Source organism: Vanrija pseudolonga, chromosome 5 (genome assembly GCF_020906515.1).
Source record: "Vanrija pseudolonga chromosome 5, complete sequence".
Classification (NCBI taxonomy): Eukaryota; Fungi; Basidiomycota; class Tremellomycetes; order Trichosporonales; family Trichosporonaceae; genus Vanrija; species Vanrija pseudolonga.
The window spans coordinates 1,074,011-1,095,676 of NC_085853.1; the positions used below are offsets into that span (position 1 = coordinate 1,074,011).

General features: G+C 63.4%; 7 protein-coding genes across 7 annotated transcripts; 3 read left to right on the forward strand and 4 right to left on the reverse strand.

Moving 5' to 3' along the window:
• Positions 1-82: 82 nt before the first annotated feature.
• On the reverse strand, positions 83-1,439 carry RNT1 (Ribonuclease 3; the record flags this gene model as incomplete). Its single annotated transcript, XM_062773609.1, has 2 exons — positions 83-100; positions 126-1,439. The coding sequence occupies 2 exons, from the start codon at positions 1,437-1,439 to the stop codon at positions 83-85; spliced, it is 1,332 nt and encodes a 443-aa protein (XP_062629593.1).
• A 1,041-nt stretch (positions 1,440-2,480) lies between these two features.
• On the reverse strand, positions 2,481-4,749 carry LOC62_05G007086 (uncharacterized protein; the record flags this gene model as incomplete). Its single annotated transcript, XM_062773610.1, has 2 exons — positions 4,657-4,749; positions 2,481-4,604 (listed from the first exon to the last, which is right to left on the reverse strand). The coding sequence occupies exons 1-2, from the start codon at positions 4,705-4,707 to the stop codon at positions 2,481-2,483; spliced, it is 2,175 nt and encodes a 724-aa protein (XP_062629594.1). The 5' UTR covers positions 4,708-4,749.
• Positions 4,750-8,165: 3,416 nt separating this feature from the next.
• Positions 8,166-10,215, reverse strand: TGFBI (Transforming growth factor-beta-induced protein ig-h3). Its single transcript, XM_062773611.1, has 5 exons — positions 9,848-10,215; positions 9,706-9,795; positions 8,921-9,659; positions 8,682-8,832; positions 8,166-8,357 (listed from the first exon to the last, which is right to left on the reverse strand). The coding sequence occupies exons 1-5, from the start codon at positions 10,118-10,120 to the stop codon at positions 8,327-8,329; spliced, it is 1,284 nt and encodes a 427-aa protein (XP_062629595.1). The 5' UTR covers positions 10,121-10,215; the 3' UTR covers positions 8,166-8,326.
• Positions 10,216-12,509: 2,294 nt separating this feature from the next.
• LOC62_05G007088 (uncharacterized protein) lies at positions 12,510-13,942 on the forward strand (the record flags this gene model as incomplete). Its single annotated transcript, XM_062773612.1, has 4 exons — positions 12,510-12,897; positions 12,952-13,379; positions 13,425-13,745; positions 13,856-13,942. The coding sequence occupies 4 exons, from the start codon at positions 12,510-12,512 to the stop codon at positions 13,940-13,942; spliced, it is 1,224 nt and encodes a 407-aa protein (XP_062629596.1).
• Positions 13,943-14,914: 972 nt separating this feature from the next.
• On the forward strand, positions 14,915-17,440 carry SCO3172_1 (Baeyer-Villiger monooxygenase). Its single transcript, XM_062773613.1, has 8 exons — positions 14,915-15,131; positions 15,241-15,298; positions 15,335-15,387; positions 15,438-15,452; positions 15,547-15,632; positions 15,694-16,280; positions 16,392-16,779; positions 16,868-17,440. Exons 1-8 carry the CDS (start codon positions 15,049-15,051, stop codon positions 17,326-17,328), a joined length of 1,731 nt encoding a protein of 576 aa, XP_062629597.1. The 5' UTR covers positions 14,915-15,048; the 3' UTR covers positions 17,329-17,440.
• Positions 17,441-17,534: 94 nt separating this feature from the next.
• Positions 17,535-18,857, reverse strand: ARI_1 (Aldehyde reductase 1). The gene is made up of 3 exons (XM_062773614.1): positions 18,468-18,857; positions 17,787-18,427; positions 17,535-17,739 (listed from the first exon to the last, which is right to left on the reverse strand). The coding sequence occupies exons 1-3, from the start codon at positions 18,619-18,621 to the stop codon at positions 17,575-17,577; spliced, it is 960 nt and encodes a 319-aa protein (XP_062629598.1). The 5' UTR covers positions 18,622-18,857; the 3' UTR covers positions 17,535-17,574.
• A 701-nt stretch (positions 18,858-19,558) lies between these two features.
• Positions 19,559-21,635, forward strand: BB_0024 (putative protein). Its single transcript, XM_062773615.1, has 4 exons — positions 19,559-19,952; positions 19,997-20,310; positions 20,399-21,128; positions 21,165-21,635. The coding sequence occupies exons 2-4, from the start codon at positions 20,002-20,004 to the stop codon at positions 21,503-21,505; spliced, it is 1,380 nt and encodes a 459-aa protein (XP_062629599.1). The 5' UTR covers positions 19,559-19,952; positions 19,997-20,001; the 3' UTR covers positions 21,506-21,635.
• The last annotated feature ends 31 nt before the right edge of the window (positions 21,636-21,666 follow it).

Consider the following 21,666-nt stretch of genomic DNA (forward strand, 5'->3'; position numbering starts at 1 on the left):
GGCAGGCGTTGTAGTGTCGGCTGTCGATCTGTTGACTGCGCCGTGCGTTGTCGATCGCCGTGTGTACACGCCGGCGCGGCGCCTAGAACGTCGTGTCGGCCTAAAAGCACGTCAGCCAGCCCAACCCCCGAACCCACCGTAAGCCCGAGCCGCACGGCCGCCTCCCACGCCGCGGCGTTCCGCGCGCGGTTCTTGACGGCACGCGTCGCCTCGCCCATCTCGACGCCGTCAATGAGGCACTTGACGGACCACAGGGCGCCGACATTGGTCTCAGAGCGCACGACCTCGTAGCTGGCCACACGGTCACGGGAGCGCGCATACGTGCCGACAAGAAGCGCCATGCCCTCGCTCATGGCGTCGATGCGCTCCAGCTCTGCCGGGTCCGAGGCGGCATGCACGAGTCCGTCGACGGCAGCGACAGCCGCGACGTGCACCGCATGCTCGCGCCGCATGTGCGCGTAGAAGAAGTCGAAGAGCGGGTCGTACATCTCCCTCAGCCACCCGGAGAGGACCGCCAGCCCGGTGTTGCGCGCGTGCGGCGGGTACGAGAAGAGCACGGCGGCGACGTACGCTTCGAAGAGCGCTGCGCGGACGTCCGTCTGCGCGCGGAGCACAGGCGCGAGGCGCGCGTCGGCGCGCATGCGCTGCGGGAAGCCGTATAGCCCGGACAGGTGTGAGAGCGTCGTGTTGGACACGAGGTGGGATTTGAGCTTGGTCGCCGTGCCGCACGGAAAGCCGGGCTTGAGCTCGTGCAGCCACGCCGTGACGACCATGCCGAGCACCGCGTCGCCGACGTGCTCGAGCTTCTCGTAGTGCGCGGCATCCTGCTCCTCCTCGAAGCTCGCGCGCGCGCCGCGCGTCCCGTCGATCCACGACGAGTGGGTGAACACGCGGGCCTCGAGCTCGGCGTCGAGGATGGGCGGGAGCGGAGGGAGAGGCATCGGCGGGAGCCGCTCGGCGGGGAGCAGGCCCGCGCGGGTTCCGCGCCGCCGTTTCGCGCGCTTTGATGGGATCGGGGCCGGGAGGAGCGCGCCGCTGGTGTAATGCGGGGCGAGGGGGAGGTTGGCGGTCGGGCGCGTCATTGCCACGCGCGGGGCCGAGACGAGGTCGAGGTGCTCGGCCGTGTCGTCGTGGTCGTGGTCGTCGGCGTCGGCGTCGTCGCCTTCCTCGCCTTCCTCCGACTCGTCGTCGCCACCACCACCACCGGCACCTTCCTCCCCGCCCTCGCCCGCGCGCTTGCGCTTACCCCCCGCCCTAGCCCACGCCGGATCCCCCAACACAGCGAGCAGCCCAGCACAGGGCACGAACACCTCGTCCGTCGCGCGTCCGGCGGCGGCGACGAGGGAAGACGCCACGGCCGCGGGCTTGGGCGGGAGGCTGGCGCGCGTCGCCGGGGACACGATACGCGGGGACGGGGACTGGGGGCTTTGCGGTGTCATTGGCTGCGCTTGCGCTTGGGCTGCTGGTGGTGGTGGTGGTGGAGCCGGAGGTCGAGCGGACATGGTGCTGCTTGTGGTTGGTTGGTTGGGTTTTGATGGGCGGTATGATTACGACGATGTGGTGGAGCGATCGAGGGAGCAGCCAGCCTCTCGGCGTAACAAAAGTCATTCGCCTGGAGCAAGTAACGGAAAATCGCCAATGTCCGCTCTCCTCCTCTCTCCCCCTTGCGGCACAACTCTGATAAGACGAGCAGTGTCATGCCAGCTGGCTAGGTACCCGCCGCCCAAGCCCACCCACCCAGCAGCCGCTCGCTCCGCCCCCCCTGGCCTCCTCCGGCTCCACCTTTCTCGACGTCGGCAGCGCCGCTCGCCTGATGTCATGCACCGTGCACCGTTCCGCGCCGTTGTCCGTCGTACCGTGGGACGGACGGTGTGACTGGTCGGCGGGCGGGCGGGCGGGCGGGCGGGCGGCTGTGAGAACAACCGCCACGGGTGGAGTGTAACCCTAGTTACTGGGGTATCGGCACCGCCGAGACTGGTCGGCCAAGTAATCCCCGGATAGTGGTCACGCGAATGCAACAATGCACTGGTGTGCAGCGGTGGTGCGCCGTGGTGGGCGGCTGGCTCCTGGCTCCTTGCAAACGGCACATGCGTTAGCCGTTAGACCTTCTAGAGTGTTAGGCGTCTCTGCCCACCCCCACAACTCTTTCGCTCCCCTCCTGCTCGTGCGTGCTCGCTCGCTCGCTCGCTCGCTCGCTCGCCTGCTCGCCCCCCTTCGTCCTTGCTTAGAGTCCATCCATATGCCCTAAACAAATAATGTATGCTAACAACGCCTGGCTTATCCAGACATGCATGCTTGTGGTGTGGCGCTTGCGGCCGAAATGACTTCTTCCAGTTGCTCTTCGCCAATGATGATGTTTTTGTGTTTTATGCGTGTTCGAGATATTACAGATGGTGCGATTGAGTGTACTTTACAACTTGATGACCAGAACATGTGCGGTGGCGGTGTTGGTGGTGGTGGTGAAAGATGAGAGATGATGATTAGGCCCGGATGACAGGGGCAGGCGGCGGCGCGCCGCGCGTGCGAGAAGGGCGCTCACGGCCGCGCGTCGGCGACCAGCTGCGGTCGCGAGACTCGTTGACACGGTCGCGGCGGCGACCACGGCGCTCTTCGGATGACGACTCGGTCGGCTCAGTGGCGGAGGCGGTGACAGTGACGTCGACGGTGACGGCGACAGAAGTGACGACAACGGCCTCGACCGGCGCGCGGGAACGACCACGCCCACGGCCACGGCCGCGCTCCTCCTCGGGCTCGCTGGCATCGGCGTCATAAGACGGCTGGCGGCCATGGATCTTGGGGCGGTCGTGGTGGAGACGCGGCAGCTCTTGCGTGACGCGAGGCAGCTCGGCGGCATTCTTGGCAGCGGCGCGCTCAACCGATGGCGACCTTGAAGCCTGGACTCGTGTGCGGGAGCGGCTCCGAGGGCCCAAGAACTCAATGGCCTCACGCTCGCGCTGGCGCTCACGAGTGGCCAGCTGCGCCTTGCTGCCCGGAGGCACGACAATGTCCATGGGTACACTGCGCACAAGCTCGCGTGCAGGGTCGACAGTTATGGTTTCGGGCGACTCCGCCCTGCCGGCGGTGGGCACTGGTGACGTAGCCGCGGGTGGAGCAAGCGGAACAGTCTCAACGACCGGTGATGTGACGGCCTCTTTGACTGGCTGAGACGTCGACGCCAGCGAAAATGGTGCAGTGAATGGTGCGAATGAGCGGAGATAGCTCGAGATGCTCCAAATAGCAGACGCGGTAGACTGGATTGGACGCAGTGCAAGTGACGACTTGCGGCGCTGGGCCTGAAGCGGCGACAGTGGCGACTGAGGCTGTGCCCTTGGGCTCAGAGGTGCGAGGCCAAGAGACGAAATGACGCTAAAGTCGTCGGTGGCAGTCTCCAGAGTCTCGCCAAAGTCGGTGCCATACATGGGGTCCTGTACCTCGGAGAGCCGCGAGTTGGTAGACAGAGTCGGGGTCGGGCAGTTTGCGAAGAATGACGTGTCGGCCTCGGTCGGGCGGGTGGCGACGACCACGTCGACGATGGAGAGGGTGGCGGGGGCTGGGACGGATTGCAGGCCGAGCGCGGAGGGAGTCTCTGGCAGCGGCGTGAGAGGCTGTGGCGTGTTCGGCTGCTCCTCGGGCTGGGGAGACACGGCGAGGGAAACGCTGCGGAACGCCTTGACGACAGGGCCAAGGGTCATGCTGCCCAGAGTGCTGAATGCGCCAGCAGCAGTAGGAGTCGACGACATGGGCCTGTCGAGGGGCTCAGTACTGGGAGGAGTGAGGTGAGCGAGGGGGTCGGCGCGGCGACCAGCTCGTCGACCAACAGTCCCGTCGTGATCAACTGCCCGTGCCCAGGTGATAATGTCCTCGCGGCTGCGCGACGACGACGAAGCAAGGCGGGTGACGGGCGAGGTCGAGGTGCGGCGACCATCGAGCGACGGGCGCGCAGTGGGCTGCTGCGAAGGTGACGAGGACGGGCGCGAGTTTCCTCCAGGGTCGAGTTCCGTGAAGGTAAGACGCGACATTGGGACCGGGGGCGAAGGGTGCAGTCCGAGGGGCGATGCCAGGGGGCTGCGAGGGTTGTTGCGACGGGTCTTTGTCGTCTTCTTCGCGCTCAGGGGAGCGAAGGGGGGCGACTGGGGCGACCGAAGCTGGTCATTATCGCTGTCCGAAGTCGACAGGAATGCAGACTCGACCGCAGGCGTGTTTGTGCCGGTCGACTTTGCAAACTTTGCGTCGGAGCGAGCGATGCTGCGCGAGTTGGAGTTGACGGCCCTTGCCTTGCGGGCGAAGGGGAGCGCCGAGTCCGAGTTGTTCTCGGACGACGCTGGGAAGGAGAAGGCGCGACGATCGCGGGCACGAGGGTGCTCATCGGCTGGGAGGGGCACGACGTCGTGGAGCGGTGTGAGGAGGGGCGTAAGCACCGGCGTGGCCTTGTTCTTGTCGCTCGACCTGCGACGATCTGAAGACTGTCTCGAGAGGTTGGGGGATGGAAGCGACAGAAGCTTTGGGGGTAGGGGAGAGGTGATTTGCAGAGTCTCGACGATGGGCTCTGGCGGCTGCGTGTCCTTCAATCGACAGGCTTCGGAGCAGTAGGGCTTCTGGTCGCGCTGAGGAGGGAGGTCAGCGAGCGAACGCCGTAGGTCTGCAACCACTACTCACAGTCTGCTTAGAGCAGGCCAAGCACCACCCAAGGTCCATGTCCATGTCCATTGTTGGAACGTCGAGGAGGTGGGAGGGGATGGGGGAGGGGAGAGGGGACTGAACACTAGTTGGTTATTGGGACGACAGCTTGGCTAATATATGTGTAGAGGCTAGATGGAGTTGATGCGAGAGTGCGAGGAGACACGGCAACGGTATCAAGGGCGTAGAAAAAAGGCGCGAGATGCGGTATTGTTTCGTGGAAGTCGAGTAGTCGTCGTCGTTGTCGTCGTTTGTTGGAGTCGTAGGAGAGACGTCGTGACGTCGGGGAAAGACAAAGGGACAGCGCGCCAAAGGAAGCGCGGCCGAGAGGGACACAATGATGCGTGACGGGTAGTGAGGGGACGATTCGGCGATTTGGGAGGGCGATGGCGATGCGGGCAAAGGGCAAGGGAGGAGCAGCAGCGTCAGTATAGGAGGCACAAAGAACAATGAAAGGTGTAGGGAGAGTAAGATGGCCGGCTAGGTGCGAGGAAAAGAAGCAGCGAACCGCCAAGTCGCGCATATCGCGCAACCGCCCACCACCACCACCACCGCCAAAGGCGCAACCGACAACGACTGTAGCGAGCGCATTCGATATGGGCCCCCACCGGCGTCACATGGGCTGCGCGCTCTGTGCGCGGTGGGTTTGACGAGGGGGCAAGCGACAAAAGCAAGAATGGCGCGCGCCTCATAGAGAGGGCTGAAACGCGATCCCAGCGTCGTGCTCGAGCATCGCAGCCAGCCCGTCTCAATCTCTTGGCTGGCTGCAATCATGGAAGGGCGGGCGCGTCTAGGATGTAAACTCACCTTGGTGCAATCGGTAATGTGCGCACAGAGCGTTGTACGCTGGGGCCTATAGATGGCGAGTGTGTAGTCGATGAGGGAAGGTGGTGGGTAGGTGGGTGTACTTTTGTATGGGTGAGTGAGGGGCAGGGGTGGGTGGGCAGATGTGCCCCGTGTCGGGGTGTAGTGGTTGGGGTTTGGGCGCAACACGGGCGGGGGCGTGCGTTCAAATGACGATGCGCGATGCGTGATTGCCTTTCTGCAAGGGCGGGCGGGATGGCTGGCGTTTTCGGCAGAAGCAGATGATCAAGGTCGATGCACGATGCGGATGGATGTGTGTGTGCGCGATGCAGAGAGAGCGAGCGAGTTGGACGAGGGAGGGGGAAGATGTGGATGCGTGTGGTGTGGTGGCAGTACGAGTGATGCGTGGTGGTGTGGGTGCGAGGAGGACGAGTTTGCGGGGGCGGCAATGGCTGGGGCCTAATGGGCGTGGTTTGTCATATGGGTGCGGGGTTGTGACTTGGTAGCAAAGACGACGCAAGGGTGGTGAAAAGTGGCGTATGCGGGGGGCCAGGGCGACACTACTGCTGGCGACTGGCGACTGGCGCGGCAGCGACGGCGACTGGTCTTTGTGGGGCGGGCGGCGGGCGGCTCTGGGCGACTAGGAAGGAACGCAACACGGACGCTAGAAAAGAAGACTTGTAGAGACGATGGTGTAAGCCAGTGTGGGTGGGTCAACACGTCGTGTTGGCTTTTTGCAAGCTGGCTGAAGCAAGCACCTGGAAAAGTGCGGCAGGGTGGGCGGCGGGGGTGGTGGTGCTATGGGCCAAGGGAGACTGGGAAACTTGGTGTATGTAATAAGGATTGATTGAATAAATTCAGGGGGTAGGGAGGCGAGGGGAAGGGCGGGGTTGCGGGGGCGCGGCGCGGGGGAGAAGACAGGGGACGGCACAGAGTAACGTCAGGGTAGGCAGCCTTTGTTACCAGGCAGCAGCCAGCACACAGAGTAGCCGGCCGGCCGCGGGGGACGAGGGATGGCGAGCGCGGGGGCGGCAACGGCTGGCGGCGTGAGTGGGGGAAGGGCGTGGGGATGGGCTAGACTTTGGGCGATGGGACGGATTTCGGTGCGAGGGAGCAAGGAAGCACGCGGTGCAATCAATCAATGCAGATGCGGCACAATGCGACGACTATTCAACTGCAGCAGCGGCGGCAGCAGGCAAGCAAGCAACGTGCAAACTGTGTGTCGGCGCTGGCCGTGCACTCTTGCGCACTCTGCTCTCAGCCGGCACGTCGAGTGGCGTGACGAGAGCTACTACGAGAGACAACGACGAGCCAGGCTGGCCGGTGGGTGGTCGACCCGCCCCAGTCGGCAATGACCACGCGATGAACGTGCACTGCAAGCTGGAGAACTGCAGTTCTCCAGCCAGCCGCCTGCAGAGCACATGCCATGCTGCCTGCGGGCACAGAGCGGCGCAGGTGTGCAATGCAATGTAAATGTGCCGCCGTGAGCGTCGTGTGTGGGCTGCGTCACGCTGCGTCGTGGCCAAATCGGGCAGCGTCGTGGCAACCAATGCAATGCATACAGGGCGGCGGCGGTGGTGGTGGTATAACTTTCAATAGAAATCTGTATTTGCACTCGCCGTGTCGTCGTGCCATGTTTACCGCGGCGCGCGGGCGGGCGCAGATCACTCTGCATCAGTCTCAGCCGGCTCAGCCTAGATTTGTGTCGGGAACACCGTGCACCCCCCGTCCCTGTGTCCGGGGGCGGGGGGCCATTAGTGCAGGCCACACCCAGCCCGTGACAGCACACTCAAGGGTACACCTATGAGCCTAAACAAAGTCTTGGGGCGGGCTGGCCTTATTCGACCCTCTCGCCTGCTGCACGCACGCACACACCGCTGCATTCCAGGAATCTGACACGGTAGTGCGATTTGGCATACAATTACAGATGGGTGGGCCACGCACGACGACCACGCACATGACCTGCCCTCTGGCCCTCTTGGCACGCGGCATGTCCGGCTTCTGTTCGTTCGACTCGAGCCAGCCGCAGCGGCCCAGTGACTCACCGTGACCGTGACCGTGGCGCCGGCGCGCTCCTGTTCGCCATTCAGACATCGCCATGGCGACTGACTCGACTGCTGCATACCGCGTGTGCCGCCTTTGCATCTGGAACCAACGCGCGCGCGGGGGTTTTTCGAGTGGGCTGAAGTGAAAGTGGGGTGCCGCGGTTGTCGGAGACGACCGTGGCGTGGCAAGCAAGACCCGCTTCCTTCGGAATGGATGATACTGGACCTGGCGCTTAGCCATTGCCCTCCTGTTCACTGCTCGCTGCTATGCTCGCGCCTCGCAACCATACGTGACGCCCGCCCACCCACACCCACCGCCCACCGCGTGTCGCCGACGCCGATCCCAAAGCAAAGCGTAACTGTATCTCCTTTTGTCAGAGCAAGCGAGGCACCACAAGATTTACTAATTGCGCGACTAATGGCCCAGTTTGCGTCGCGGGGAAGCTTACTGGCGAGCTTGGCTACATCTCGCCCCGGTTGTGCGGTTGTGCGTTTCGACAGCCGGCAAGCCGGCCCACTCGATCCAACTCAGACGCCTCATCAAAGCCCCCAGCCGCAGCCGCCCACCTCTCAGCCCAGCAGCCGCCATTTAGCGCAACGCACCTGCAACACCTGCAAGCACGCCCGCGGCCGACAACCTCAAGGTCACTAGAATACATCCCGAGTATTACCCTCGCTTGCGCTTGCTCAAGCTTGATACAATTATTAACGGCACCGGTATGCCGGCGTCGCTGATCGCCGCCACTGCTCGCTCGCTCGCTCGTTCGCTCGTCTCGTCGCGTCTCGTCATGCGCACCGCGTCATGCGCTTGAAGCCCAGTCGTCGAGCCACCTGTAGCAATGGTTAGCTGGGTTTGGAGCGGAGTGGAAGCGGAGTGCTGAACGCCGGGAAAGGCACCCCAGATGCCGAAGGCGTGCGTGTAGGCGTGGCGGAAGTGCGACGGCGCCCGCCGCGTGCGACGTTCATGTCGTGCGCAGGTACACGCTGTGCGACATCCAGCGCGTGCGACGCAGCAGCGCGCACACGTCGCGAGTAAACCCCGGCAGCGCCGTTGGTACCTTCGGCGCGCCGGGAAGTGGTCCCCCATGTCTTGTTGATATCAAGAAAGGTTGGGGAACGGCTGGGGCACCTCGGCCGGTCTCGCAATCTACTCACAACTGCCAGTCTGCCCATCCTCCCCTCGGGCTCGCGCCGCGCGCCGGCGGCACCAGCACCTTGTCGATCATGTGCCATGCGCCGTTGGTGGCTGGCACATCGATGAGCCTGGCCTTGACGCCGTTTATCTTGACGCTGGTCTTGACCGCGCCTGAGGGACATTAGCCGGTGCGAGCGACAGGCTAGCTAGCTAGCCTTCCGCGGCTCGTGGCGTCGGCTCGCAGTGCTCCTCAACTCACCATTAATAGGCAGCAGCCGAGCCTTCTCCAACGTCACTTGCAACTGCTCCCCAGAGCCACTCTCGAGCTCTACAACCCGCTTGAACGTCCCGTCCGCCTTGACCTCGCCCTCGGCCTCGGCGCCAGCGACGACCTCGGACAGCAGCAGCACGCCCGGCGCCGTGTGGTATTTGAGCAGCTTCTTGAGCGCCTTGTTCCCTTTGCGTGAGAACAGGAAGTAGTGCAGGTCGGCCGGTAGCGCGTTCCACGCGTCGTTGGATGGCGCAAACGCCGTCACGAGGGGCTCGCCTTCGCCGTCTTCCCAGCCCAGGTCGAGGCCGGCTCGCTGGATCGCCGTTGTCGTCGTACTCAGGTATCGCGAGACGAGGAACATCTCCTCGAACACCGAGCTGGGCGGCACGAGCGCCTGATCGAGCGTGTGGAGGTATCCGTTGGTGGCGGGCGCCGAGCTCACGACCTTGGCCCACCAGTTGACACGCAGCGCCGGGCGCAGGGGCACTAGGCTGTGCTCGACGTGGATCCGCCGTGCGATGCCCGCACCGCTCCCATCGAACGGCTTAAGCGCTGTCGGCAGTGTGGAGTTGCGTGCAATCGCCGAGAGCGGTGCGGGGGATGGCACGATGTGGTACCGCAACAGGTTGTGCGCGAGGTTCTTCCACCGCGCGCGGTGGACGTGGGCGCCGGGCGCGGACAGCGCTGCCGCGAGATCGGGCAGCGTGCTCGGAGCCGAGGGGTTCAGCTGTGTCGCGGTCAGTGAGCTGCGGGCTATAGGTTGGTAGACTCACCCCGCCGCCACGCAGTGCATCGTTGCTCGGGGCAAACAAGGTAATCTGCGCGTCGGGGTCGTCGAGAAGCGCGATCGTGTCCTGCTCAAACTGGGACCGGGTCAGCGGGCTCGCGGGCCCTCAGCCCCGGGCAATGACTCACCTCGAGCACGCGCACGAGCATGGCATAGTTGTCATCGCGGGTGAGGCGGCCCCAGATGGTGAGCGAGTCGGCAGCGCCGCCAACGACCGAGTGGTGGTCCCACCATGCGCCGGCGCCGCTGTTGCTGCTGGCTTCAAAGGGGGCCTGGGCGTCTGTTGGGTCGAGGTTTACGAGTGGTCTTGCGTGCGTGTTTGCGGCGAGTGTGATGAGTGTTGTCAAGGCTGCGGCTGCGATGACCGAGGCCGAGGAGGCCAGAGATAACCTCATTCTCATTGTGGATGTGTGATGTGGATTGTTGTTGTGGTGATGTCAAGCGTTGTCAAGACGGCGCGGGCGTGCCCATGCATGGCTCGTGAGTGAGTGTCGAGTTGAGAGCGACGCAGCGATATGCATCGTACGTGATCCGTGAGAGTGACTGCGAGGGCGTTGTGCCCCCCCCGCTCACCCTCGGCCATGGCAGTCGTTGTCGTCGGTCGTGTGGCAAGCTGGGAGGCGCCGGCACTCGTCATCGACCGACCCACCGACGCCAAAAATCCACCCAGGCTGCGGAGCGAGCAGTCGTCGCAGCCGCCAAGCCCAAGTCAAACTGGCTGACTTGCCGCCTGCATGTGACTGCGCCTGTCAATGCAGGGGTTTGGGTGGACGCGTCCGCTGCGAGAGCGCAGACAGTCAGCAGTCTCTTCAGTCCAGGGATGATCGCGCGAGCTTGCTTACATTGGACATGCAGGGGCTGCGGGCGCGGGCACTGCGCGCGCGCGACAGAGGGCTCGAGTTTTGACTTTTGTTTACTAATGCTTGGCACCGAGGGCTGGCCCACACAACAAACTGTCATTGTAGTCGCCGAGGGTGGGTGGTAATAATGGCGCCCGAACCCGCAGTCATGGCCGCCGGCGACTTTACAAGTCAAGGATGGACACCGGATACCCCCACATAAGCACGTGGCTCCCACCCATCCGTGTCTGATTTCCTCTGGACTTTAAGCTCCAGGCGCTTTGGATACACAACTGCTCTCCCCACCACCCCCCCACACACGTCCATGCCCCCTTCCCCCTCACTCAACCTCGCGCCTACTCCACACAAATGATATGACTGATCCTCACCCCTCACTCACTACTCGCACCATCCAGAGATCAACATGCTTGAAAGAGCACGAGCGCGAGCGCGAGCACGAGCACGAGCACCGGGCGTGTAGCACGGCGCGAGCACCACTGGCACAGGGTGCCCACCCACTCGCTCCCCCGGCCTCGTTACACACCACCAGCCCGCACCAGTGCACCAGCGACACAGCACCCGCTCATGCGCCATGTGCTCACGCTCGCGATCACGCTCGTGCTGATCAAACGTGCAACGTGCACCCCCAACCCCTCGCATGCTTCGCAACCAGTTTGCGGCATTGTCGTCGTCGTGATGGTTATCACTCAACTTTCAAGCTTTCCAACTTACTACCACTTTCCTTGACTGACCTACACCACACTCTCTTCTCTCACTATTGCTCAGACATAGCCGACACGCGGGCCGCAGAACCAAACAACACGGACGTGGACACAGACACAAACACAAACACAGCCACTCGCCGCCCGACGCGCGCCCGAGCCCGCAACAAGACCGCGCGAGCGGGCTCGCTCAAGCTCTCTCAACATGCTTCCTCCACGCCCCCTCTATCCTATTAATGAGTCGCCGTCGCCACGAACATCAACCTCATTCTCCTCTTTCGACGACACAGACACCATGACCGAAGCCCTCGCCGCGCAGAGGCCCATGAGTCCTGTGCCGCCAGGCCCGCCGAGCCCGCCAAGCCCTTTCAACTTGTTGGCCATTCCACCCTCAAGTCCCGCTAGCCCCCCTAGCACTGCCGAAAGCTCAGATCCCACGAGCTCGCGCGAGTCAAGCGTCTCTAGCCACCTCCAGCCGCTGCTCGAGGCGTCGTTCGTTTCGATCGTCACGACGGCAGAGAGCGGCCACCCCCCGTCGCCGTCGCCAGCGTCGGGCTTCGCTCGGAAGACGCCACTTACGATTTCTCGACTGTTCTCTGGAAGCCGGCTGAAGAGGAAGTCGAGATCACCGACGCCCACAAGCCCAAATGCTAGTGCCATCACCAGCGCCGGTGCAAGCGCCAGCGCCAGCGCCAGCACGAGCACGACGGCCTTCACCTCTGGATCCAGCATACCCACTCTCCGCCTGTCCGACTCTGTATCCCAAAGAACGGCCGTTGAAGTGAGTGTCGAGGCCTGTGTGCCCCGATTCTCACATTCTCACGCCGCAGGAGCCAGAGTCGGTATCTCCTCCATCATCGCCCGTGTCGCGGACTTCGACGACGCCGCTCGGGGGGTTAAAGCTCCTTGCACCAAGGCCAACCGACTTCAGAGGCGTGCCACTCACACCAGCGAGGGCACGCGCCCAGGCAAAACGACACAGCTTGGATGTCGTGCCCCTACGCCCAAGTTCCCAAGAGAGCGACCGCGAGGCCAATCGCCCGTTGACAGTCCACGCGCTCTCGCCGCCGCCGACGCCGGCAGCGCCCAGGCCGCACAAGTCGGCTCCTCCGTCGCCCACCCGCCCGCGGTCCTCGATAGAGCTCCCTCGCAGGGCTTCGTCGCCGACGCCGATTGCCCGGCCTTCCAGCCCTCTGAGATTGGGACGCGGCTTCAACCTCTTCTCGTCCATGTTCGAATCGAGGAATGCGGCCCAGCTCCCTTCTATCCCGTCTCGCCCTGCCTCTACCGACACGATGGAGGAGTTCGTGTCCGCCGCGCCGATCCAGCACGCAATCCGCAACTCTGGCACGTTTGGAATCGTCGACGACGGCAGCGAGATCTTTAGCCTCGTTGGGTTTGAGCACCTGCAGAGGAGGCGGACGAGCAGCGGCAGCATCATCGAAGTCACGCAAGTACGCAGGTCGCTCTACGCCGAGAACGCTGATCCGGAGGACCCGGAGGAAGTGCTCACCGCAGAGGGCGAGGATCAAGCGGAACAAGTACAAGGCACCCGGTCTGGAGCGAGCCCAGCTCCAACGTTTGGGTGGCGATCGCCTGCACTTGTCACTCCGGATGGTGAGCGAGGGTTTAGCGAGCGCGGTCTGGGACTCCATGTCCAAGACAGCATAGTGGTCCACCATCGACATGGCCATCTGCATGGCCACCCGCATGGCCACCCGCATGGCCACCCGCACGCGCCGTTCCCGCCCATTGCAACGTCCTCGAACGGGCACATGAACGGGCACCTCAACGGTCATGTGAACGGCCACGCTGAGCTGAACGGTTCGGCGCCAACGTCCCACGGCCACTCGGTCACGAGCGCCAACCCCTCGTCGGCATTGCGCACCGCGTCGCTCATCATGGCAGCCCACGCCGAAGCACTTCACGGCAACGCTGGCGCTGCTGGTCCCGTGGAAGAAAGCTTGCGCCGTATGGCAGCAGAGAGCGCCCAGTTCAGCGTCGTCCTGGAGGCCATGGCCAACAGCGCTGACTTTGAGCGCAACTTTGAGCCAGCCAGCACAAGTGTCCACAATGTCCACGACGATCTGGATCCTAGGGTTGGTGACGTGTTATCAGTTCTATCCTTCCCCGCTAACTGGCAGCCGCCACGTTCTCGCTGGTCGGGCTTGTCTGCGGCAACTGTTCGCGCCAACTGCGAGGGACACGACGAGCCGCCGTCGCTCACGACTCCCCCGCCTCCGCCTCTCCCGCCACTGCCGACCGAGCTCCGCAGCTGGGCTGAGCTCCGAAACGCACAAGGCGCTTGGTCGGCAGCCTCAAGCGAGCTGCAGTCGATTCTTGCCGCGAGGCCAGACGACGGGGCCGCCCGGCACGTCCCTCACCGAATGGAGGCAGCCAACGCGCAGCAGCAACACCTGCCCCCGCAGTCGCGCCCTACTCCTGTGACGGAGGAGACAAAGGACGTGCCCCCGCCGCTCCCACCGCGCGCGGCATCGACCTCCCCACCCCAACAGTTCCCTTCCGCCTCTATGCCGCCTCGGCGCTCAGCCTCAACCCGAGAGCAACGTGGCAGAGCTTCAACGGTATCGACCCCAACGCCAACGCAAGCCAGACGCAGCTCGGTCGCTCTAACCTCTCGCGGCGGATATGGCGGTATTAACGGCGACGAAGCCCACTTATCTCCTCCGAGGAGCCGGCGGCAGCAGTTGTTCTCGTCCTCGAGGAGTACCGACGATTACGCGTCCGACCCCCTCGGGCCGCGCGGTGGCGTGGGTGCCAGAGTGACACGCTCGATCTCGACACGCATGCGGCGACTCTCTCGAGTGGTGCGGTCTGACGAGCTCGAGGAGGACGAGGAGAGACAAGTGGGTTGGTTTCGCGTGACTTGGGGCACGGCGGGGCGCGTGGAGTAGGAGGAGAGAGGCGGGGTACGTGGCGGCGGTGGTGGGGGTTTCATGACGCCATCCATCATGCGTCGCAGACTTGGTCGGAGGTGGGTACATAGAATGCAACGACGACCGGGCGCCGGATCCCTCGGCCGTATACTATAGACGTGCATGGGACGTATTTTCCGTGGGACAAGCAAGTCGAGGCTAGCTAGCGTGGAGCTGTCTGAAGAGAGTGGAAGGGTGTGAGACGACGAGGCTGGTGGCAAGGCACGACGGCCGCGACCTCGCATCGCCGCGATAACCAGAGCTTGTTGCTTGGGCACCACTCATTGCGGCAGGGGCAGGGATGGATTGTTGCATCGCGTCGCCGCTAACCGGACTGTCGCGATCTCTCGGCGCCCGTGAGGGAGACCTAGACGAGCAGCGCTGCATCCCGCCCAGCAGGAGCAGCCCAGCCCAGCAATAGCCCAGCACCAGGCCAAGGTCAAGCGAGGTGGATGGCCAAATGTACCGAGCCCGAACGTAACTCGGGGTTAGGGCAGGCCGGGCATGTGTCCCACCTGCTGGTTGCCTCTGGCCTGGAGCGCCACTTGGCCCACCCTGGCCACCCTGGCACTCCCACCCCACACCCCGCATTCCACTGCTCGGCGAACCAAAAGAAAGTCGAAACAAGCCCACTCAACCAAGGCCGGCGAGGCGACGACGACTAGCTCGACATCATGCCTGCTCCTCGCGCTGCTCCTGCTCGGTCGACTCGGTCGATTATAAGGCTCGGTAGTGCGAGAGGGGTGCGTGTCTCTTAACTTTTTGCATTTGCAGCTGCTGCTTGCTTGCTCCACCACCCACCTACTCCAACCACAACAGCATACACACCACAATGGGCGACGCACCGGAGAAGTCGAGGGTCGACGAGGTTATCAACGTCGGCGAGGGCCCGAGCGTCTTTATCGTCGGCGCGGGGTGAGTAGCGTCGTGTGTGTGTGTGCGGGCGCGGGCGCGTGGCAAGCCAGCCACCCGCGTCGCGCGTGCAGGCTCGGTGGCGAGACGACACCCCGCTGACGCCACGCAGCATCGGCGCCATCTCGCTCGGCCTCGAGCTCGACCGTAACGGCCTGACCAACTGGAAGGTGCGTCTGGCCTCGAGATCGTAGCTCACCATCCAGATGTACGAGCGCATGGGCGGCGTCGGCGGCACGTGGTGGACCAACCGGTATCCGTGAGTTGAGCGCACGCACCGAGAGACCGAGCCCAGCTAACACATCCCAGCGGATGCCGATGCGAGTGAGTCACCGAACTGCGATGCCCATGCCCGGCGCCGAGCAGCGCCGACACCTGTCTTGGCCAGCGAGAAACAGCACTAATCCGCCCCCTCCAGCGTCCCCGTCATCGTCTACTCGCACTCGCGTTTCCCGAACCCCAACTGGACCGAGACGCACCCCAGCCGCGCCGAGATGCAGCAGTGTGAGTGGCGCGGCGGCCGGCCTGCTCCTGCTGCCACGAGCAAGCGCTAACCCCCCCACAGACTGGCAGGACATCACCGAGAACCAGAACCTCACGTCGCGCATCAACCTCAACACCAACGTCGTCCGCGCCGACTGGGATCCCAAGCGCAAGGTGTACTACGTGACGATCGACTCGCCCACGGGCCGCCGCGTCATCGAGACGCAGATCATCGTGTCGGCCGCGGGCGGCCTGTCGAACCCGCGCATGATCGACGCCAAGAACCGCTCCCTGTACAAGGGCACGATGGTGCACGCCGCCGACTGGCCCGAGGAGCTGACGATCGACTCGCTCAAGGGCAAGCACGTCGTCGTCGTCGGCAACGGCTGCTCGGGCGTCCAGATCATCGGCGAGCTCGGTACCCACAAGGACATCAACATCACGGGCGTCGCGCGCACCAAGCAGTGGTTCGTGCCCTCCAACCCCATCCGCCCGTACTCGTCGCAGAAGCGCCACTCGGTGCCCTACCCCGCTGCCGTGCGTGCCCTGTTCAAGTACCTCCCCGTCACGCAATGGGTCGCCCGCATGGTCATCATCAAGGTTATGGACTCGGTCTTCTACCTCTCGCTTGACAAGGAGGGTGCCAAGGCGCGCAAGTTTGTCGAGAAGGTAAGTAAGCGCGAGAAGCGCGAGCGTAGCGAGCGGCTGGCCTCTTGAGGTCACTCGTCATCTCGCGTCGCGCTCGCTTCGTACTCCCCGGCACTTGGCTAACTCGCCCAGCAATTCGGCACCTGGATGAAGAAGCGTCTGCCCGAGTACATGCGCAAGGACGCGGTCCCCGACCACTCGATCGGCGCCCGCCGCCTCATCTTCGAGGACGGTTACTTTGAGGCGCTCAACCAGCCCAACGTCAAGGCCATCCGCGGCAAGGTCGTCGAGTTCAAGGAGGACTCGGTCGTCCTCGACACTGGCGACGAGGTCAAGGCCGACCTTATCGTCCTCGCCACCGGCTATGACGCCGAGACGAAGCACTTTGACGTCAACGGCGCGTCGGACAAGACGTCAAACTACAAGTCGAACGCCGAGTGGCAGATGTACCACGGTGTCTCGCTGCCTGGTATGAGCAACTGGTTCGCCCTGCTCGGCAACAACACGGGTATCAACCACAGTGAGTGGCGCTGGCTTGGGCTTTGGCTGGGGTTGTTTGCCTGCCAGCCAGTCCGTTCCGCTTCGCCTCACGTACTGACCCACCCCAGTGTCCATCCTCGCCATCCTCGAGATCAACGCAAACTACATCACCGAGCTGATCAAAAACATGCGCGACTACAACGTCAAGGAGCTGTCGCCCAAGAAGGAGAAGGCGATCGAGTACGACGACTGGGTCCAGAAGGAGCTGCACCGCACGACATGGTACCAGACCGAGACGTACTGGCGTACCGGCGGCGGCAAGGGCAAGATCTTCACCCACTACCCCGGCTCGGTGGCGCAGTTCAAGCGCCAGAACGGCCACCCCGAATTTGAGGACTTTGAGGGCGGCGAGGTCATCGTCAAGGGCCACCGCAACCGCAAGATCCTGCGCTCGCTCCTGCTCATCGGCGCCATCGTCGCGGCGAGCTACACTGCCCCCGGCGCACAGGTCAAGGACGTGGTCCTCGGCACGGCCGAGAGCACCATTCACAAGGTGTATGAGTGGACGCTGAACCGCGTCGTTGGTTAAGAAGCGCAAGGAGACGGAAGCGGCGCAGAGTTGGGCCTTTGTAGTAGAAGAGCACAGTGGCGGGCACACGACCCCCACACTCGCGTGTATAGCGTAGAGTAAGTAGCCAGAGTGATATGTAACGGTTCTTGGTAACCAAAGCACTCACATGGCCTCATGTCTCTTTGGCCTCGCAATCTGGCTGCCCCCATACACGTCCCTCGCACTCGACTTGTACAACTGCATCTACACTCTATAGTCTATCATCTACCACACGGGCTTCTCGCCCTGCTCCTCGGGGTAGTTGAAGATGTTGATGGGCCACTTGGGCTTGAAGGTGGCGGGCACGGCGCCGTGGTTGCGGTTGGCGGCGCCCCAGGCGGTGATGGCCTCGACGTCCTCCTTGGGCAGGTCGAACGTCTCAAAGTTGGACTGCGGGGGGTTAGTTGGGTTGATTCTCGTGCAAGCATCCAACTCACAGCAATGCGCTCGGGCGTCACGCTCTTGGGGATGACGATGAAGCCCTTGGCGGCGCCCCACGCAATCAGGACCTGCGCGGGCGTCTTGCCGAGCTTGTCGGCGATGGCCTTGACCTCGGGCGCGTTGAGCGCACGCGTGCCGCCGACATTGTTGCCGAGGGGCGAGTACGCCGTGATGTGGATGCCCTTGTCGGCAGCGTACTGCCACAGGTCGGGGTTGTAGGCCTGGGGGTGCGCCTCGACCTGGTTGACGGCGGGGACGACGCCAGTCGCCTTGATGATGGTCTCGATCTGCTCCTTGGTGAAGTTGGACACGCCGATCGCGCGCAGCTTCTTCGTCTCCTTCTGGATGCGGACCAGCTCGGCCCAGGTGGCGGCGATACCGGGCGCCTCAAAGTCGATGAGGACCTCGGTCTTGTCCTCGTTGAGGGGGAGCGGCGAGCCGCCGGGGACAAAGGCCACAGGCCAGTGGATCAGGAGGAGGTCGAGGTAGTCCGTGTCGAGCTGCTTGAGCGTCTCGTCAATGTTCTTCTCGACGTCGGCGACGCGGTGGGCCGTGTTCCAGAGCTTGGATGTGATGAAGATGTCCGAGCGGGGCACGCCAGACGCCTTGATGCCCTCAGCGAGCTCGGGCTGGTTCCCTGGGACGTCAGCAAGCCTGCAATGCCCATGCGTAAATACTATAGATCCAAGCAGCGTCCACATGACGATAACCCGCCTTGAGAGCCTCCTCAGTAGCACGACCGACCTCGCCGGGTGCCGATTGCCAGGTGCCGAAGCCGATCTGAGGGATCGAGACGCCGTTGTTGAGCTTGATGGTGCGGCCGAGGGACATTGTGTGTGATTCGGATGTGTTGGGGAATATGCACGCATGCACACATACTCCCCTGCCTCTTATACACACCTCTGCATGGTGTGCTCGCGCACTGCCGAGCCAATTGCGACGTGTTGCAAGCGAGACGCAAGGTGTGATGAGTTTTGGCGTGGTCGTAGAGTGGGTGGAGGTGTGGGATATGTCGTCATTGACCGTCGGTCTCGCGGCTTCCACCGTCAAGTCGTTCTTGACTCATCGTGATCGTGACAAAAACCTCCACCATCACAGTCGCCGCGACGTCCGCCGTGTTGCACCGCGGCTGGGCACCCGTGTGGTCCGGACTGATGGGGTCTCGACGACGCGCATGCAGCCATCGAGGTCCCTTGTCAAAAAAGTGGAGGCCGTCTCTCCGAGCGGACCAACGTCCGCTCCGTCCTAATGCGCCACGATATCCCAAGTCGCCGACGTTATTGGTGGTGACGGGGTGCGAGAGGCGGTATGCCGACCCTTGCTGATGCATCGCGCGTCGCTGTTGAGTGGGCACGTGGAGCGGAGCGTGTGCACTTGCGTCGGATAGAAGCCGATGGCAGCGATGCCGGCGCCGAGATGTCTCGATGTGATGTGGAGGGAGGACTCGCACCAGGCCCTTTGGCAGCTGCTGAGGACCTGAACGGTTGGTCAAGGTTATCGCGCTCTGGGCGAGGAGGACGCGCTCGAGGCTCGAGACGGAGCTGGAAACCTCCTGCCGCGGAGTAGCAACCGCCAAAGTCCCCGGCGGGTTATCGCCGCTGTCGTCGTGGTGTGCCGTGGTGTGTGCACATCCCGGATGTGCAGAGAGGCGTACTTGTTTGGTAGGCAGTTGCAAGGTCGGTCGATGGGTGCAGAGGAGAGTATGAGAGGCAAGATGAGCGCGATGTTGGTTGTCGCCCGGCTGTATTGACCAAACAAACACAAAGGGCACACAAACAGTGAACAGCGTCTTGTGCCCCTGCAAACAATCTCTCCAACCCCTCAACTTCACTATCCTATCCACCACAACCCATACACAATGAACAATGACAGCCTCCCACGTACCACGTCGAGTCCATTCACTCGTGTCTCAAACCCGCCTCGCTCCTCCACAGTGCCGGCCCCGCCAGAGCTCAACCTTGGGTGGAGAGGCGTTATCGGCATGACGTCGGTATTCCAGCCCACCCTCAGTTCTTGATTTCTTGGCGCCTGCGCCGTCCGCAGCACCACGCTCCATCTCCTCTCGGTCGACCTCTTCATCTCAAGACATGGGGCATGGAGCACTGGTGACATTGCTCACTTGCTCAATCGCCTCCCATCGACTTCGAGACGCCCTCGATTGTGTGAGTCCTCTCGTCGTTCTCCCCGAGCTGCTCACACGCCGCAGGACTAATGATGGGACTGAGCTCGATATCCACCTCGGCCCTCGCCCTCCTCCTCGTGCTCGCCGGGAGTGCGACAGCCGACACATGTACCCAGAACCGCCTGCACACGACGTACCCGGCCCCAGTCGCAGCCGATGGGTGGTCGTACCGCCTGATCGCCCACGGGCTCCAACGACCCCGTAGCATCCTCTTCGACGACAGCGGCGCGCTCCTCGTTCTCGAGTCGGGCAAGGGCGTCACGCGTCTCACATTCAACGATAGCGGCGGGAGCTGTCTCGGCGTCAAGGAGCACAAGACGGTAGTGGCCAATACCGCGGTAAGTGGAGTCATACTCGGTTAGCTTGGCTTGGCGCGCCTGCGGACAAGGCTATGCCCGCAGCTGAAACTTGGCGCTGACCGCGCAGCTCAACCACGGCCTGCAGATCCTCAACGGCTCGCTGCTGGCTAGCACGGATAACGACGTCCTGTCATGGCGGTACGATGCCGGTGCGGGCAGTGTGGACACGGCGAGCCAGCAGGTGCTGGTGACCAACATGACCAACTCTGGACACAAGACGCGCACTCTTCTCGTGACATCTCGCTCACAGCTGCTCGTGTCGCGCGGCAGTGCAGGCAATGCCGATCCAGCAGCCGTTGAGAAGACCACTGGCCACTGCCATATCCGCGCGTTCACTCCGTCGTCGACGACGGCCGACTTTGCCAGCGGCGGCGAGACGGTCGGCTGGGGGCTGCGCAACAGCGTCGGCATCGCCGAGCACCCGGACGGTGGAATCTGGTCGGTTGAGAACAGCGTCGACAACTTGTCACGGCAGGGCACCGACATCCACAAGGACAACCCCGGCGAGGAGCTCAACTACCACGGCAACGTTACGAACCTGCGCGGCGCGAACCACGGCTACCCGCTCTGCTACGCGCTCTGGGGAAAGGACGGGTTCCCGAACCTAGGCAGCCTGTCTGTCGGGGACCAGTTCGCGGTAGAGGCAGCAGAGGGCGTAAACGTTTCCCCGCCGACCGATGCTCAGTGCAACACGGACTACGCGGCGCCGGCGCTTGCCTTCCAGGCGCACACTGCCCCGCTGGACATCGTGTTCGACAAGAATGGGAGCAACGCTTACATTACGTTCCACGGAAGCTGTGAGTGTGTACATGTGCGGTAGAGCTGACAAGTAGGGAACCGAGAGTCGCCGGTAGGATACGCCGTCAGTCGCGTCGCGTTCGCCAACGGCCGCCCGGTCGAGGGGCAAGCGAGCACGCAGGCAGTGACGGATATCCTCCGTAACGCGGATATCAGCGGCTGCCCCTCCAAGTGCTTCAGGCCGGTCGGTCTTGCGTGGGACTCGGCTGGCAGGCTGTGGTTCTCGAGCGACTCGACAGGCGAGATCTTCGTGCTGGCTCATGGAGGCGACGCTTTCGCCGGAGACGGCGGAGACAGCGGAGCCGGGGCGACGAGAGCATCGCTTGCCGCTATTGTCGGCGCTGTGGCGGCCTCCTGGCTCCTCACCAGGATCTGACCGCGTTCAACACGCCGAGGACTCGCGACAAGCACATGATAATACGACACGGCCAAGCGGACAAGTGCAAACCAGCCATGCGCTCGATCGCTTTGTTCCATGGTGCCGCCTGTACGCACCTTGACGATCCATATATGACTCTATGCCTTGAGGAGACATGA

Bases quoted from the DNA above. Each gene is read 5' to 3' on its own strand.
- TGFBI (XM_062773611.1), bottom strand. From the start codon at position 10,120: ATGAGAATGAGGTTATCTCTGGCCTCCTCGGCCTCGGTCATCGCAGCC. The intron at 8,833-8,920 runs GTGAGTTGAGGA...AATGTCCCTCAG, and splicing joins TCGGCTGCTGCCTATTAATG to GCGCGGTCAAGACCAGCGTC. The intron at 8,358-8,681 runs GTGAGTAGATTG...CCATTGCTACAG, and splicing joins GGATGGGCAGACTGGCAGTT to GTGGCTCGACGACTGGGCTT.
- SCO3172_1 (XM_062773613.1), top strand. From the start codon at position 15,049: ATGGGCGACGCACCGGAGAAGTCGAGGGTCGACGAGGTTATCAACGTC. The intron at 15,132-15,240 runs GTGAGTAGCGTC...GACGCCACGCAG, and splicing joins GTCTTTATCGTCGGCGCGGG to CATCGGCGCCATCTCGCTCG. The intron at 15,299-15,334 runs GTGCGTCTGGCC...CTCACCATCCAG, and splicing joins ACGGCCTGACCAACTGGAAG to ATGTACGAGCGCATGGGCGG.
- ARI_1 (XM_062773614.1), bottom strand. From the start codon at position 18,621: ATGTCCCTCGGCCGCACCATCAAGCTCAACAACGGCGTCTCGATCCCT. The intron at 18,428-18,467 runs GTATTTACGCAT...CTGACGTCCCAG, and splicing joins GGACGCTGCTTGGATCTATA to GGAACCAGCCCGAGCTCGCT. The intron at 17,740-17,786 runs GTGAGTTGGATG...AACCCCCCGCAG, and splicing joins TGACGCCCGAGCGCATTGCT to TCCAACTTTGAGACGTTCGA.
- BB_0024 (XM_062773615.1), top strand. From the start codon at position 20,002: ATGATGGGACTGAGCTCGATATCCACCTCGGCCCTCGCCCTCCTCCTC. The intron at 20,311-20,398 runs GTAAGTGGAGTC...CTGACCGCGCAG, and splicing joins CGGTAGTGGCCAATACCGCG to CTCAACCACGGCCTGCAGAT. The intron at 21,129-21,164 runs GTGAGTGTGTAC...GCTGACAAGTAG, and splicing joins CATTACGTTCCACGGAAGCT to GGAACCGAGAGTCGCCGGTA.